The sequence below is a fragment of the Saprolegnia diclina genome (genome assembly GCF_000281045.1).
Source record: "Saprolegnia diclina VS20 unplaced genomic scaffold supercont1.32, whole genome shotgun sequence".
In the NCBI taxonomy this organism is placed as follows: Eukaryota; Oomycota; class Saprolegniomycetes; order Saprolegniales; family Saprolegniaceae; genus Saprolegnia; species Saprolegnia diclina.
This window is the reverse complement of record NW_008246099.1, coordinates 254,077-267,315: the sequence shown is the minus strand read 5'-3', so window position 1 is coordinate 267,315 and position 13,239 is coordinate 254,077. Positions and strand designations below refer to the sequence as shown.

General features: G+C 60.1%; 5 protein-coding genes across 5 annotated transcripts; 2 read left to right on the top strand and 3 right to left on the bottom strand.

Moving 5' to 3' along the window:
* Nucleotides 1-71: 71 nt before the first annotated feature.
* On the top strand, nt 72-5,054 carry SDRG_09804 (hypothetical protein; the record flags this gene model as incomplete). The annotated part of the gene is made up of 4 exons (XM_008615756.1): nt 72-3,743; nt 3,798-3,920; nt 3,970-4,713; nt 4,764-5,054. 4 exons carry the CDS (start codon nt 72-74, stop codon nt 5,052-5,054), a joined length of 4,830 nt encoding a protein of 1,609 aa, XP_008613978.1.
* Nucleotides 5,055-5,067: 13 nt separating this feature from the next.
* SDRG_09803 (hypothetical protein) lies at nt 5,068-6,150 on the bottom strand. The gene is made up of 3 exons (XM_008615755.1): nt 6,044-6,150; nt 5,804-5,995; nt 5,068-5,762 (listed from the first exon to the last, which is right to left on the bottom strand). Exons 1-3 carry the CDS (start codon nt 6,095-6,097, stop codon nt 5,115-5,117), a joined length of 894 nt encoding a protein of 297 aa, XP_008613977.1. The 5' UTR covers nt 6,098-6,150; the 3' UTR covers nt 5,068-5,114.
* A 578-nt stretch (nt 6,151-6,728) lies between these two features.
* SDRG_09802 (hypothetical protein) lies at nt 6,729-9,361 on the bottom strand (the record flags this gene model as incomplete). The annotated part of the gene is made up of 10 exons (XM_008615754.1): nt 6,729-6,879; nt 6,931-7,150; nt 7,196-7,385; nt 7,431-7,662; nt 7,718-8,031; nt 8,082-8,329; nt 8,383-8,726; nt 8,775-8,810; nt 8,852-9,056; nt 9,105-9,361. 10 exons carry the CDS (start codon nt 9,359-9,361, stop codon nt 6,784-6,786), a joined length of 2,142 nt encoding a protein of 713 aa, XP_008613976.1. The 3' UTR covers nt 6,729-6,783.
* A 424-nt stretch (nt 9,362-9,785) lies between these two features.
* Nucleotides 9,786-10,869, top strand: SDRG_09801 (hypothetical protein). Its single transcript, XM_008615753.1, has 6 exons — nt 9,786-9,890; nt 9,936-10,018; nt 10,073-10,221; nt 10,264-10,379; nt 10,425-10,519; nt 10,567-10,869. The coding sequence occupies exons 1-6, from the start codon at nt 9,853-9,855 to the stop codon at nt 10,809-10,811; spliced, it is 726 nt and encodes a 241-aa protein (XP_008613975.1). The 5' UTR covers nt 9,786-9,852; the 3' UTR covers nt 10,812-10,869.
* SDRG_09800 (hypothetical protein) lies at nt 10,812-13,061 on the bottom strand (the record flags this gene model as incomplete). Its single annotated transcript, XM_008615752.1, has 1 exon — nt 10,812-13,061. The coding sequence occupies one exon, from the start codon at nt 13,059-13,061 to the stop codon at nt 10,896-10,898; it is 2,166 nt and encodes a 721-aa protein (XP_008613974.1). The 3' UTR covers nt 10,812-10,895.
* Between the last annotated feature and the right edge of the window lie 178 nt (nt 13,062-13,239).

Genomic DNA, 13,239 nt, shown 5'->3' with positions numbered 1-13,239 from the left:
TTATCCGGATGGTTGGTGTTGTATCCGGATCATTACCATCTTCATCGCCGACACTTGAGGCGGCTGAGGCGATGGAGGACGCCCCGACGATCTCGGCGATCAAGGACATCGACGACATCTTTGGCGAGTCCAGCGCAGCCTTGACGGCTCCATTAGACGCATCGGTCGACCTGCTGCAGGGCGACCTTGGGCCATCGACGGCTACATGGGACTCGGTGGCGCCAAGCGCCGCTGCGCCCGACGCCTTTGGCGCGCCGGCCACTGACGCCACGACTGGGCGGCTCTCGTGGGGCGACGATCTCGTCGAGTTCATGTCGACAGGCAGCAGTCACGCCGCGCCGGTCGCGGCTCCGGCGCGCGAGAGCATGTGGGACGATTTCCTCGGTCTCTCGCAGCCGGCGGCGACCACGGTCGCGCCCGTCACGCACGACCTCAACTTCTCGGACGATCTGCGCGAATTCTGGGTCCACTCGCCCCGCGCGCAGCCTCCAGCCACGGCGTCCTACGACTTTATCGCGCTCGACTCGCCGGCGCCCGCAGGGCCCGATCCGTTCGCGGCCGACGCGTCGTCGCAAGGAATTCTCTTACCCAGTGCGTCGTCGTCGTTTCCGTCACAGCCCGAGTACGCACCCAGCGTCATGGCGCCGTCCGCCTTTGAGATTCCGTCGCCTGTCCACAACGAGTCGGCTATTGAAGCGACCTTTGTTGTGTCCGACTCGCCTGCCGCCGCCGACGAGACGACCGAGCTCTCCTTTGCAGCAACTTTGAACGTCCCGATGGACTGCGATTTCCAGGATGGTGCAGCCCCCGACGAGACGACCAACGTCGGTATCGAGACCGACGAACAAGACAGCAGCGAGATCGACGTGGCGACTGCCGCCAGTGATGACAACGCTTCGACGATGATCGGCAACGATGTTGATGGCTTCCTCGAGGCTGCAACATACAGTGACGCCAGCGTCGTCACGGCGGACTGTGCGCCTTGCGATGACAGCGCCCTGGCATCAGCGCCGGTCATCGGCGAGGACGTCGGTGGCTTTCTCGACGATGACGAAGAGACCGACACTGCCACTAGTGTTCTCGATGCGCCTGCTGCCGTTGCAGTTGGCGACGACGTCGCTGCGGTGCCTCCGACGCCTCTGACCATGGACGACAAAGACAGTACGGTCATAGATGATGCGGTCGTGAGCAAGGAGTCCATCAACGCCCTGTCCAGCGATAGCACTGGCGTAGACCTTGTCGAAGAGCACACCCTGCACGACCAAGTACCCGATCACGATGCGGCTCACCACGACACCGACGGCGCTGCACCGCTCGAGCCGGCCGCAACGGCGGATGAAGTACACTATGATGACGCCACTCACGACAGTACCGACGACAATCAGGTCCCAGAACCGACGTTGACCACCGCTCTCGAGCCCGAGGAAGTGTCATCGCTGCGGTGTGATGACGAGAACATTTCCGCACCGACGCACCTTGTCGACGCTACCGCGGGCCAGTTCTCCATTGACGACGACGAGGAGGCAGGAGTCGTCGTCCAAGTTGCCGTCGAAGAAGCTGAAGTCATCGAAGCAGCAGACGTCATCGAAGCAGCAGAAGTCATCGACGACGGAGTCGGCGTGCCCACTATGACTACTGCCTCGGTCGACACCGCCGCGTTTGCGACGGCCGAGGATGACACCATTTCTACGACATCGACTGCGATGTCGGTCGACGCGGGCGCGCCGACAACGGCCACCGATGACGAGACAACTGTTCTTCCAACCGACGACGCCGGTACGCTTGGCTACAATGACAATGTGTCCAACTTTGCGACGGAAGACAGCCACTCGGTGTACCAAGACCTAGTGAGTCCCGTGTCGCAGGTCGTGTCGCACCTCGACGCGTACGAGGACGTCGGGCTTTCTGACGACGACGGGTACGTGGCGTTCAGCGAACCGTCGTCGCCCGACCGGTTCGCAGCAGTGAGCAACGTCTCGAGCCCGGCAGGCCACAGCTTCTTCTCGTTCATGAACCCAGCCGATAACGATGCGACCGAGACGTTGACGTCCGAGGCTGGCGACGACGTCTCCAACATGGCCACGGAGGACAGCCGCTCTGTGTACCAAGATCTCGTGAGCCCTGCGTCCGAGCGCGAGCTGGACGACCCGATGATGATGGTAGCGCCGTCACCGTCGGCGTCGACAGTCGAGTTTACCGTCACGAGCTCCGTGGACGATGACGACGAAGAAACGACGACCGACTGGACAGCATCCAACTCGGACCAAACACTCTCGGTCGGGAGCCCTGCCGCGCACCACGAAGCCCTTGATGCGGCATTTGCCACATCGACGACCGCCAGTGCCCCGTCCGACGACGACCTTGTCGCGGAGAAGACGGCGACGGACGACTGGGCGGCACGAGCGTCGACTCCTGACGCTGCACTCGACGCGGCGGCTCTGAACGACGACACCACGCCCGGTGTCAACACAGCGGGCGCAACCAGCGACGCCGGTGAAGTCCCGATCTTTGCCGAACCGGTTGCACCAGCCGTCGATGAGCCAATCGAGGCGCCAGAAGACTATACAAATAGCACTGTGGAAGCCCCAATCGTCGTCGCGTCGCCGAGCGAGTGGGTGGATTCTTCGGCTGCTGACTTCTCCGTTGCTGGCGACACGGACTTCTCGGTTGCTGCCGACACCGACGTCTCGACGTTTGTCAATGACACAACAGTGATCTCGTTCGAAGCGTTTACAGCCAGCTCGTGGCAGCAGAGTACCACGGAGGTGCAGCAGGAAGACGACACGGCCGTGTTCTCAATCGACGATGCAGTGTCACCCGTCGCGTCAAACCCGTGGCTCGAGCAAAACGCACCGGTTGACGACGCACCATCCAGCACGAGCCCTCATTCGGCCAGTGGCAACGATGTCGCCGCCTTTGAGACCGAGTCGACGACGGTCGTCGCCGACAATACGTTTTCAACACATGACGACGACGTCGGTGGGACGTCGAATCCGTGGCTTCAAGAGCCAGTGCCCGACGAGACGGCCACCAACCCGTGGCTTTCCGCTGCCGACACAGACCGAGCCCCGCACGACTCGACCCTCGACGACGGCAACCCGTGGTTGCAGTCCAGTCCCCCGCCGGCGCAACCGACCAACCCGTGGCTAACGACCACCACCAAGAACGACGACGACGACGATGGGTTTGAGAACCTGTGGGCGACCGCACCTGCCGTGCCAGCCTTATCGGCAGCAGCAAGCAACCCGTGGTTCACTGCGCCTGCCGCCCCGACGCCGGTGGTCGCGACGACGGGGAGCAACCCGTGGCTACCGTCGACGCCCGCCGTCCCGTCGTCTACTTCAACCGACAGCTGTGCGTGGTCGCCACCCGCGCCGGCCGATTTGGGCAACACCGCGCCGTGGACCGAGCGCGCTGCGGTTGTCCGCACGGTGGCTACGAACGCAACGTCGTCGTGGCTGAGCGCGGGCGCTGCCAAGGTGCAGCAAGAGACGCCGGTGGACGACGACTTTGGTGACTTTGTGGCCGTGGAGAAGGCGCCAGCGAATGAGTGGGCGACGTCCGCCCCGGCGAATGACGGCGGCTGGGGCGCCCAGTCGTCGGCGTGGGCTGGCAACGACGACGACGACGACGATGCGTTCGGTGACTTTGGCGAGCAGGCCGACGACGATTTCGCAAGCTTTGAAGCGCCCGCGACGAGCGCGGGATTCGCCTCGAGCTTTGACTCCTTTGCGCCACCCGCCGTACGCTTCTACCTTCTATCCCTCCGTGAATGTCAAGTAACATGTGTGTGCTAGGCCACGCCGCCGGTGGCTACCGCCGAGGCGTTGTTTGCGGCGGCGTTTCCGGTACCAGCAGCAACGCCGACCGAGTCACTTTCGATGCTGACGACCCAAGACGTGCTCGGTTCGATCGACTTTGTACGAACCGATATCCTTGCATTCTCTTATCGTGCTCGTCTTCTATTAGGAAAGCACGCAGAAACCGGTGGTGTGCTCAGCCTTGCTCGACCCGCTGACGGCGTCGCTCCGGTCGACGCACATTGTCATCGACTCCAACACGACGCGGGACCATGACGTCGCGTTTGGCCTCAAGCAGGCCAAGTTTGCGCTGACCCAAAAGGTCCAAGAGGCGGTGGTGCGCCACGGCCTCTTCCTCGAGCACTCGCCCGCGTACGCAGCGCACCAAGCGCAGCTCTGCTCCAACGACAAGACGGTCATTCTCGATGGCCTCCACTCGCTCCAGGCGGCGCTGTTTGCCGACGCTGCGACGAAAGCGATGCTCTCGATCGCCGAGCAAGCCGCGCTCTCGGCGCAGGCGTCGATCGCCGAGCAGTCGAAAGACGCGAGTAAAGGGTCGTCACTCACGCGGCAGTTCCTCAACTGGTCCAAGCCCGATACGGCAGCCGACGACAGCAAAGCTGCGTTGCGCGTGCTCACACCGACGGGTGCGTCCATCTCCAAGCTCCAGCGCACATCGTTTGCGACGACGGCGTCGGCCAGCGGTGACGGTGACCGGCACTCGGGGTCGGAAGCCGAGTGGGAGACGGCCAGTGATGGTGGTACCGACGAAGCCGGGCCGCGCATGACACGGACAGCGTCCGGATCGCTCGTGCCTGCACCGACGTCGTCGTCGTCCGGTCTCATGAAGAAGTTTTCGTCAAAATTGGGCTTCTCGGGGCTCCGCACCGGGTGGAGCAAACCTTCGACCAAGGTATTTTGTGGCCAATTGGTGTACAATTGATTGTATCCTACATTGTGTAGACATCGACGTTGACGTTGCGGCGCAAGGGCGACAAGGCGACACGGACGCTCGAGCTGCAGCTCGAGTCGATTTCCGGTGGCTTTGACGAGATCAAATGGAAATGCGCACTCTTCCTCTTTGATGCAGACGAGGTCGCGTCGACCGCGCCGTCGCAAATTCAAGTCTTCTCGAGCTCGGGGGCGATCCTGTCGTCCAAGACCGACAAGGGCGCCGTCCAAAAGCTCTTCAAGGACAAGGCGAGTGTCTGGACGATCGACATTGGTGCGTCGCGCGAGTCGACGGAAGAGTAGACATAATGACAAAGTGACGTCATTCATCCGTGTATTAAAAATGGGGCCTCCAACACGAGGTTACGACGCTGGGTCAAAACTGAAGAGGTTGCCGCCGAGGAACGAGCCGGGCGTCGGCAGCATGTTGTAGAGCTCACTCGACTTGAGTCCGTCCAGCGACAAGTCGAGCGGCGACAACTGCGCTCTCGGCATGTGACTGCCCGACACAGAGCAACTCGACGTGCTCGGGGTCTTGGCAAAGCGTGGCGTTGGAATGCGTTGCAGCATCGGGTCCATCGGTCCGAGGAAGTCTTGCAGCGACAAGTCCATCGGCGGCAGTTTGAACGGGGCCATCGCATTCAAAGACGACGACGACGACGTGAGCATCGGCGTCTCTTTGGCGTCGCCCGCCCATGCTTTTGACGACGCCCGTGTGTGCGTCTGCATGTGCGAATTGCGGTTGGAGGCTTGCGCAAAGGTCCGCGGACACCCGGGGAAGAGGCACGGGAACGGCTTCAAGCCTGTGTGCGTGCGCAGGTGCGTCTTGAGGTTCGCCTTGTACGCAAAGTGCTTGTCGCACGCCGGAAACGTGCACCGAAAGGCCTTCTCGCCGGTGTGCACGAGCATGTGGCGCTTGAGCTTGGCGCGTTCGTAGAATTTCTTGTCGCAGCCGTCAAACGTACATAGAAACCGCTTCTCTTGGTGCGTCAGCAAGTGCTTTCGAAGCACCTACATCGGCGGTTGAGCTAGGAACGAGTGCACACGTCTACCTTGCGGTCGGTCATGGCCTTGCCACACCCGAGGCAGTGGAAGGTCTTGGCGCCGTTCTCGTGCGTCTGCACGGTGTGGGGGCCCCACGTGTGCTGCGTCACGTGGTCTTTGAGACCCTGCGCGTCCTCAAAGACGAGGCCGCAGTCGGGTTCAACACATACGTGGCCCGACTCGATCACGACCCCATGCGGCTACGCAATGGAGCGCGTTGAGGACCATTGCAGACTATCGCAGTGTACCTTGACGAGCACGGGCGTGTAGAACGGCTGCTGCCAGTTGGGGAGGAAGGCCATCGCTTGTGCGGTAGCGCTGAACCTTGGCAATGATGGGCCTCCTTCTCAAAAAGCGCGCCTTGCTAAGTTTAGAAACGGCGAAAATAGCGCGGTATTTTCATGGGATTATGTAAAAATAGAACATTGCCAAAAGGGCAAAGTGCACTTGCGGGTTTGCCGTAGAAAGGACGTTGAGTGGCGTTGCAGCGCGCATCGACTGCCCTCGACATCTCCATGGACGAATCTATTAGTCTACGTGTCGTCAAGGTGTAAAGCGTCGGCCTGCGAATCCCAAGGCGGTGTTGGTCATGCGATAGGGACATGCTGGTGGCAAGGTTGGAAATGATATAACGAGCACGAGAGTACTAGTATGTGGGACAGACAGCAGCAACCATCGCCAACCGCCTCGAACCGATTAATACGAGACTGAGAAAGGCTGTGCGCTGCAACACTGGAGATATCAACCGTGCAAAGTAGAGCGGAAAGGGGTGGTACATTCCGCGACTACTCCCACAAGGTGGCACCGTCTTGCGTCGACGGCTTTTCCGAAAGACAAAAGTGGCAAACTCAGAAATGGACCCAGGGTCCCGGCCTCGCACAAGGCTGCAACCAGTGTCCGCAATGGAATACAATGTACAGACTGTCAACAAAGCGATGACAATACGTCTTTGGAATGAGCTTAGAGCTAGGTTCTCGTTTCCCTTGGCTCAGAGGGCCACAACAGCGTCGTGGTCGGCTTGACGCGCCTGGAACGCGCGAATCTCTTGCTGCAACGCCGTGTTGAGCACCAATTTGCGAACATCCTACAGTAATGTGTCCTTCGTCCGCATCAGTTGAGGTGTCGAGCGTTCTACCACGGAGCGCTGGGTCACGGGGCACACGCCAGCGCCGTCTTGAACGACGTGCACGATCGCTTGGTGCTCGTACGTCAAGTCGGTCTCGGGTGAATACATGGGCTCGAGCATGAGAGAGTGGTTGATGGGGCAGAGAAACTTGGCGGGAATCGTCGCAGCCGGCGGGCTCTTGGGCCCGTTCTCTTGTTGAAACATCTTCTTGTCGCGCACGGGCGGCAGCCTACGGCCATCATCACCGACTAAAAGCCACGACCGATACGAGCACATTTTCGGTGCGTGGAGGCGCGAGAGTCCTTGGTAATCGAGGTCGTGGGCGACGACACTGGGCCGGCGATGCCCCGGAGCGTGCTGCCCGATGCTTGTCGGTGCGACGCTGCGCCGACGGCCGCGAAACTGCATGGCCGTCGCGACCCACTCGAGCATAACGCGTTCACTGTAGGCTTCAAACGTTGCATCTATACACCCTTTCTGGACCGGGTTATATGAAGTAGGAGGCGTACCCACAGGCGCGGCAAGGTGCACCGTGCTCGGCGGCTCGGGCTCGGTCATGGCCGGGCGCTCCCACGACGACGACCGCGTCACCGAGTTGTAAAAGTAACCTTGCTCGTAGTCTTCGCACCACACGACGATCCACCCGAGCGGCAATGGCGGCGGAAGTACCCACACGGACTCGTGCGTCGTGACGTTGTAGTAGTAGATAGCGTGGGCGTCGTTGCCAATGTACTGGTCCCACTAGCAATGCACCATCAGAATGGTACAGACTACAACAAGGCGATGATAGTCGTACACGCTCTTTGGGCTGCGGCAGGGCCTGGGGGTGGGCCATGAAATACACCTCCGGCGCTTGCAAGAGCCCAAGGACGAGCGTAAACGAGAGCTTGTCACGAAGCACGTGCAGGCCTTTCTTGGACGCAAGTACAAATTTCGCGTGGAAACGCGTGCGGGTGTCGAGCGGTGCGCAGAGAAGCGCCAGCAGCCGCGCAACTTGGTTGTTGTTGTTGTACACGGCGTGCTGAAAAGCGTCAATGTTGATCAAGATGGAAAGAAAGTAGTGGAACGCGGCGCCGTTCTCGAGGAAGAAGAGCACGACCGGGTGCGTCGCTAGTGCAAGTCGAATGTGTTCAGTTCACGGCGCTCGAGTTCTCGTCTACCTGACGAGGTCGGTGCATCCAGCACGGCGGTGCAGAGGCCGCGCAGCCACTCGTTCAGATATGGCTCCGTGAGCGGACTGGCGGTCGTGTGGATCGACGCAGCTTGGAACGTCAAGGCGACCAGCAGCCGTAGCCAGTGCGTGAGACAGCGCACGTGCAGTTGAATCTTGCGCGCCGGTGTCACGCAGTTGCCGGGCGGGAGCTGCCACCGCGTTTCGTGCGTCTTGCAATTGTAATAGTAGGGATGTCTACACCACAACAGACAAGTTGTCCACGATGATACAACTGCAAAATCAAGTACCCGGTCGCGGCATCCTTGTACTGAAACCAAGTCGGCTCGGTGGGATGTGCGGCCGCGCTCACCGGGTGGAGTGTAAGCACGACGAGAAAATAGGGCACGAGGCAGTCGTGGAGCAGCCCCGAGGAGAGCAAAATGTATTTGACGAACGACGTGCGTAGCGGCACGTCCGTCAATAGCAACGCGAACGACTCGATCGTGCCGAGCACCGAGTCCATTGCGAGATGGAGTGTCGTCGAGTCCGAGTACGCGTTGAGCAAGCCCGCGTTCAAGTGGCGAAACACCGGGCCGTTCAGGACTTTGTGCAACCCGTTCGACGCCACGAGCTCCGCCGCCCGCGCATGCAACTAGCCACACGATCAGAAATGTCTATTGTTCGATAGACATAAATGTACCTCGCGCGCAAAGGCGTCGACGTCCCCATGGTCGTCCTACCACGCATTCAAACAGGCGACACGTACGCACCGCATACCTTGGGGGTAGGGTACCCGCAGGGCAGCGTGAGCTCGCAGAGCACGCGGGCGAGCGCGGGCACCAGCGGCGGCTCGAGTTGGACGAGCGACGCATCAGAGAGCGCGTGCAGCAGCAGCGCCATCGTACCCGACGCGTTGCCGCCCATAAAGTCGATCGCGTCGACGGCGCGCAGCTTGTACTCGGCTATTCGAACCAGCAAAAGGCTATTTCCACGCAACTCAAGCCTGGTCCGCTACAAGCTAGGTTCGTACATCAAGGCACGGTGCATGGTATCGTCCTTGGTGGGTATAGCTGCCAGTGCCGTTTCGAATGCGTCGCCGGCCGCTTGGATGGCATCGAGCACCAGTGATCGCCCGGATGGGGTGCGTGCGAGTAGACTGAGGGCCTCGATCGCAGACGTGACCGAGGCGACCGTCGCACTGGACGTGACTGCGTCGACGAAGAAGTCGACGTCGGCTTTGGTCGCGACCGCGTGACGCTTGAGGTTCTCGAGACGCGCTTCCATCATTGTCGAAAAGTGCCTGGCGATCGTCGTCAACCGACAAGGGTAAAACGCTCGACGCTCGCAACGGTCAACTGCTCGCCGCTGCCTCGTCGGCAGTCCTATGATCCCGACGGGGTATGAACATTGATGATGCCTTGGTCGGTGGTGTCGACATCTTGCTGCAAGTTTTGTATATCTGTATATTGCTCTACACTTGAAATTCCGACATCAACATTGTTGATCTGAAAATGCGGGTTGCGGCGCCATTTTGGGTCAGAACAAAGTCAGAATGCACAAAATTGGATGGTATCACGGGCGGGGTAATCATGGCCATTCTGTATACAGTTTAAACTGTCCTGTACGAGCCGACACGCCGTGCAGCTGCGCAAGGCCACGTCGGCATACGAGCCTTTCTTCCAGGAACCGACCAACGTCACAACGAGCGGAACGGTCAAGCGCTGACGACGGTGCATAATTAGAACGAGTCTATTTCCGTCTTCATTGTCATTGACGCCATGAACAACGAAGTTGAAGTGAACGCCGAGGCTTGGAAGTCTGCGACCACCCGAGGGGCGTAGCCTAACAATGTGGAACGTAGGGCGTTTGGCTCGGATACGGAGGCCGGTCGGCTCCTCAAGAAGCTCTACAACGGCAATACCAAGCCGCAAATCAAATACCCCAGTACACTGCGCGTCTGATGCTGTAGAAGCATCAACGGCTAACGCTGCCATACAGAGGTTCTCACCAAGCAGCGGGAGCCCGTGGGGCCGTTCATTCCCGGTGGGGGCGTCGCAGCCCGCGATGCGCGCAGCTCCAAGCTCGCAACGTCCAACACAGCACGTGCCATCAATGTGCCAGCACCCTGCGCAAGCAACCAAACCTCGGTAAATCGCCACTTCAATCTCAACTGCTGGAGGTTGTCGTAGCACCAATGTCACGCGATTGATGTGCTGCCGATCCACCGCCGGCCCAAGGACGTCATTGCAAAGGAGCTTGCGCAGATCAAGGCGAGCATCGAAGGCTACCACCCGCGCGTCTCCAAGTCCGCCGCTTCTTTTGTATTTATTGGCTGCATATTGTGGCGTAGGTTTCCAGGCTCCAAAGAAGAAAAGGAGAAATTACAGCAAAAATTCACCTACTTGCCGGGCTCGATCCTACCGCGTGAGATGCTACCGGGCGCAGGTACGCATGCTCTCTGAGCTATGAGATACGATTACTGTGGCGCGTAGACCTCCTGGATAAGGAGCTCAGTCATCAAGATGCGCTGCGCGAGCCAAAGTCGACGCTTACTGAGCTTCGCAAGCTGGCCAAGCAAGTGACCGCGGACATTGACGCCCGCAAGCGCCACGCCAACGACATGGCCGCGCTCGGGAAGGCATTACCTGCGCTTCAGTGGACAGAGGAACTCTCGGGCCTCTACAAGGACTTGCAGAACATTCAGCGCCTTATCCAAGAACACTCGCGGGACGACTGATTAGATATAACAGTGCGGTTCACATGTTATATAAGAGCTTAGTCGGCCATGCTATGTATCTAGCGATTCCTTATAGTCGCATGCTCACTGATACATGGGTCTCATACGCTGGCGTCCGCCGACCATTCTCATGGCGATGACAAAATCATCGAACTCGAGCCACAAATCTCGGTCGTCGATGTCGTAGACAGACGCGTCCGCGGGTCCAAGCGTCTGCAAGTAGCGCAGTACGTTCTTGCGACCGCGTCGTCTCGCTGCTTCTTGGGCCATTGGCGTCCATCCAAAGCCATAGACGTCGTGCAAATGTCGGAGCATGTCGAGGTGGCCGTAGGACGCAGCGCGGATCATCATGCGCTCCGAGACGCGGGGTGGTAGCGTTGTTGGTACTTGAAAAGCAGCGTGGACAAGCGCCAAAATGTCGAGGCTACCACTGCGTGCAGTGGCCACGAGCAGCATGGGGAGCGTAATGTTTCTGATGTCGTCATCCAAACTGAGCTGCCAGCAGCGGCGCGAGTGGACGTAGGCGACGACGTCAAGGTGCGTCTTCAAGATCGCAAACACGATCGGCAGGCGGCCGCAGCGTTGGCCAAACGACTCGTGAAGGTAGCGCACGACGTCCACGTGACCGTTTTCCACGGCTTGGTCAATGGCTCGGGGCGGCAGTTCGTAGCCGCGAGCGACGAGCAGCTGAAGAACCTCGAGGTGGCCTTGGTTTGCTGCCCAGTGGGCTGGCGACCCGCTGACGTAGTCGACACCCGAGTTGCCAAGGTACCCATCTCGTTGTGGCAGCGATGCTACGGCGCGAGAGCATTCGCCGGTCTTGTCGGTCCAATTGTCGGCACCGCCCGTCGGTATGTCCAAGAGGTATGTTACCATTGTCATGTGGCCAATGTAGGCTGCTGTGGCCAAGGCAGCGTGGGTTCGCCATAGCCCGTATACCTCGTGGAGCCAGCGCACAACGTCATTGTGACCGCGGGCGATAGCAAGCACCATTGCGTCTTTGCCACAGCCGTCGCGTCGGTTCTTGTTCAGCCAGTCGAGCACGTGCATGTGACCGCGGTAGGCCGCGTAGACGATGGCATTTCTCGATCCGACTCGCAGGCGGCTCTTGTGCAAGAGCTCCAGCGACGTCAGGTCGCCGTTGAGCGCAGCCAGCTCCATCACTTGGCAGCTATCCCATCGGTCGAATCGACAAACAACGTTACCCGTTCGAGAGAGCGAGTGGGCCCCCTTTGGTACCTTCGGTGCATACGTTGGCAGCCACTCGTTGTCGCTGGGCGGCCGCGGGTTCTCTTGGTCGACACAGTGAAGGACGTAGCGCAGCATTGCGTGGTCTTGCTTGGCAACCGCCAGCTCCAGCAGTCGCTTGGTCATTCGTTTGAGGTACCCGCGCGCGTAGACATGTTGAAGGACTGCGAGACCCGCTCTTTCCACGATCGTTTGAAGCGCCGAGTCTGTCAACTCGACTTTTGCTGCAACGAGGTCGACGGCCGCAATGTGCGTCTCGCCACGTACACTGTGCGTCTTGTGCTCGCCGTGCGGAGTTGCAAATCGGAGGTGCGGGTCGACGCCTTCGGTGCGCTGCTCGAGAAGAAAGCGAACGACCGACGCGTGACCATTGACGGCTGCTGCCGTTGCCGCCGCGATCGTGCAGCCCTCGGTCCTTGCAGAGTGCAGGAAGAGGACAACGTCAGAATGACCGTTCATGGCCGCGCCATCCATTGCGGCGGTGGAGCATATAGCACCCGCCTCGTGAAGCCACTTGAGCAGTGGGAGGTCGCCCGACATGGCGACGAGGTCCATCATCTTGGGTGTGGCCAGCGCTGGAAACTGCTCGAAGAGAAGACGCAGAATCGGACCTTGGGACGCAGCCGCAGCAAGCTCGAGCGTCGCCGACGTACACAGCGAGGCATCCCATCGCAGCCAGCGCTGGACGAGCGCCACGTTGCCTTCGACAATCAAGAGGTGGAGCGCGAGGGCACGGTCGCAGTAGCACGGCGAGACAAAGAGCGCGTGATGAGGAAGCTTGGTCGTTGGGTGTGGGAAACGCTGGAGGTACGGTAGCGACCCAAACCGGACTGGGACGTTGGCAAGGTATCCTGGTTCGTCGTCGCTCGTGAATAGCCGGTACGGCGTGAGCGTGACGGCGTCCGCGAGGCGCTGGGCGATGGCCAAGTCTTGCGGTAGTCCTTCTTGGTACGACACGATGGTCTCCTTGAGTTCCGGCGACCGGAGCACGGACGAGGCCATCGTCGCCAATAATGGCGTTTGCGTTTGGTCGTTGGCGCGAAAACAATACTGAGGACGCTCTTCTCCGCCGCAGAAGCCGACCGCGCGACACCTTCCTGAACCAGATTGATCGCGTTATGACGACAACCCACCGATATCCTGTCAACGACGGGTTGAGAAAGCAAGGGTGTATAAACTC

What these genes read in the sequence shown, in the direction of transcription:
- SDRG_09803 (XM_008615755.1), bottom strand. Translation starts at nt 6,097, where the DNA reads ATGGCCTTCCTCCCCAACTGGCAGCAGCCGTTCTACACGCCCGTGCTC. An exon ending in ACACGCCCGTGCTCGTCAAG is followed by an intron (nt 5,996 to 6,043) that starts GTACACTGCGAT and finishes TCCATTGCGTAG; the next exon opens with CCGCATGGGGTCGTGATCGA. An exon ending in AGGCCATGACCGACCGCAAG is followed by an intron (nt 5,763 to 5,803) that starts GTAGACGTGTGC and finishes CCGCCGATGTAG; the next exon opens with GTGCTTCGAAAGCACTTGCT.
- SDRG_09801 (XM_008615753.1), top strand. Translation starts at nt 9,853, where the DNA reads ATGAACAACGAAGTTGAAGTGAACGCCGAGGCTTGGAA. An exon ending in GCCGCAAATCAAATACCCCA is followed by an intron (nt 10,019 to 10,072) that starts GTACACTGCGCG and finishes GCTGCCATACAG; the next exon opens with AGGTTCTCACCAAGCAGCGG. An exon ending in TGAGATGCTACCGGGCGCAG is followed by an intron (nt 10,520 to 10,566) that starts GTACGCATGCTC and finishes TGTGGCGCGTAG; the next exon opens with ACCTCCTGGATAAGGAGCTC.